Here is a 1,829-nt window from a genome sequence, read left to right on the forward strand (position 1 = left end):
AAAAAAAAAAAAAAAAAAAAAAAAAAAAAAAAAGAATAAATAGCAATTTAAACTTACCTCGAAAGGGAATAAATTCATTCAGTCTTTATTATTTTTCTATTTTAATCATATCAAGTAGTTTCTCTTCCACTTGAGACATCTATCTACCCTTCTAAACATTTACTTAAAATTCTTAGTGTCTACATCAATAAATTTTTTAAATCTTAAAAGATTTTCCCTTGACATTCATAGTTCAATAGAAATTCTTAGGAAATATTTGGGTTAACTGAAGTAAAAATTAAATTAGTAAGTTATTAAAAGAACAAGGATCCCACAAAAAATATATAATATACAGGATTTTAATATTTTCCACATATAGTGTCATTCTGAAACACCATGATGAAGTGAATCACATTCTTTTAAAAAATTAAGTTTGAAATGTACCATACCATGTCATCCTCTCTCTTTTGATGTACATATTTTGCTTGATCTTTCCATTTTCTTAGCGAAGATTTTAGCTTGTGGTGATGGAATATGCTTTGCATCTCCTGTACTGCATCTAAAGAAAATTTACGAGGTTACTTATACAGTTAAAGCTATTTCTAAAATCACTAAAGTGAATTCATATTCTATTGTGCACATAACACATATCGAAGTTGTATCTGATAATATTTATTTCATTTTAATGTATTATGATGCCCTTAAATAGCACTCATGTTATCGACTAGTAGGCATCACCTTTGCTCTTAGAAATTAAAATGCAACAGAAATATTAAGATAAGGATCATTTCTTTAAAAAAAAAAAAATCTGTTCTTTGTAAAACCAGAATTTCTAGCTGGGCATGGTGGTACATGCCTATAATCCCGGCACTTGGGAGGCTGAGGCAGGAGGATCACTGTGAGTTTGAGACCAGCATGGGCTATAAAGTGATTCAAGGCCAGCCTGAACTGCATAGCAAGACCCTGTCTCAAAAAACAAAAAACAAAAAACAAAAACAAAACAAAAAAAATGGAACTTCTAAACTTATTCACAATTAAGTCAATCATGAGGTAATGTTCACATCCCTTGCCTTGGAGTTCAATGAGACACCCTATAGTTGAACAGATACCCTTCTATCTGGGACGAAGGATGCCAAAGCAGACCTGGGATGTTGCCCTCAGCTCCTGAGGTGCAGCCAACCTGTATTCTCTCAGAAGTAGAGGCTTGGTAGTTTGGGGTCTTTTCTTTCCAAAAGAAACTGGATATTTGGATTTTATATGACTACTTCTAATGTTTCAGTTTTGGCAACAAATTTTTAAGATTTGTTGACTGTTACACAAATAGAGCAAGATATGTCTGTACCAGTTTTCAACAGCAGGGCTGGAACATTGCAGCCTGCATCTCTCTTAAGGCCATCGTCCAACTGAACTTTACAATTTTGTCTAAAATCTAACCTCTTCGGAAGTCTGGAACTCAGTTAGTTTTGTTAATTAATAGTTCTCCAACTGGGCTGTTCTTATGTAACCAAGAAATGATAAGCACTTGTCACTGCGCATCTACGCAGTTCAGCTAACTCATTCACCGAACTACTATTGTTTCTTCATTGTGCTTAAAGGTTTTTGATTCAGTCAGGAGAGCTGAGCAATTTTAGTTTTAAATTCAGCTCCCAAATAGAGCAACTAACAAAACCAGAGCTATCTACTCAATTACTACAGTAATCTTTCCAAGGACAATAATCTTAGAAATTTCAATGCTTTTAAATGCACATGAAAAATAGTGGCTTGGGGCTGGGGATTTAGCTCCGCGGCAAAAGTGCCTGCCTGGCAAGCGCAAGGTCGTGAGTTCGGTTCCCGGTACCGGAGAAAAACCA

The 1,829-nt window shown here is 34.6% G+C and overlaps 1 protein-coding gene across 5 annotated transcripts in view; it reads right to left on the reverse strand.

Annotated features, from left to right (window-relative positions):
• Fbxl13 (F-box and leucine-rich repeat protein 13) overlaps positions 1–1,829 on the reverse strand; it is a 189,409-nt gene that overhangs the window by 163,059 nt on the left and 24,521 nt on the right. For all 5 annotated transcript variants that reach the window (XM_013510517.1, XM_013510515.1, XM_013510514.1 and 2 more), the window contains exon 6: positions 429–538. In XM_013510517.1, coding sequence (XP_013365971.1) covers positions 429–538 — 110 coding nt within the window. The remainder of the gene's footprint in view (positions 1–428; positions 539–1,829) is intronic.

This window comes from Chinchilla lanigera, unplaced genomic scaffold, assembly GCF_000276665.1.
Source record: "Chinchilla lanigera isolate Chin_1 unplaced genomic scaffold, ChiLan1.0 scaffold00009, whole genome shotgun sequence".
Taxonomy (NCBI): Eukaryota; Metazoa; Chordata; class Mammalia; order Rodentia; family Chinchillidae; genus Chinchilla; species Chinchilla lanigera.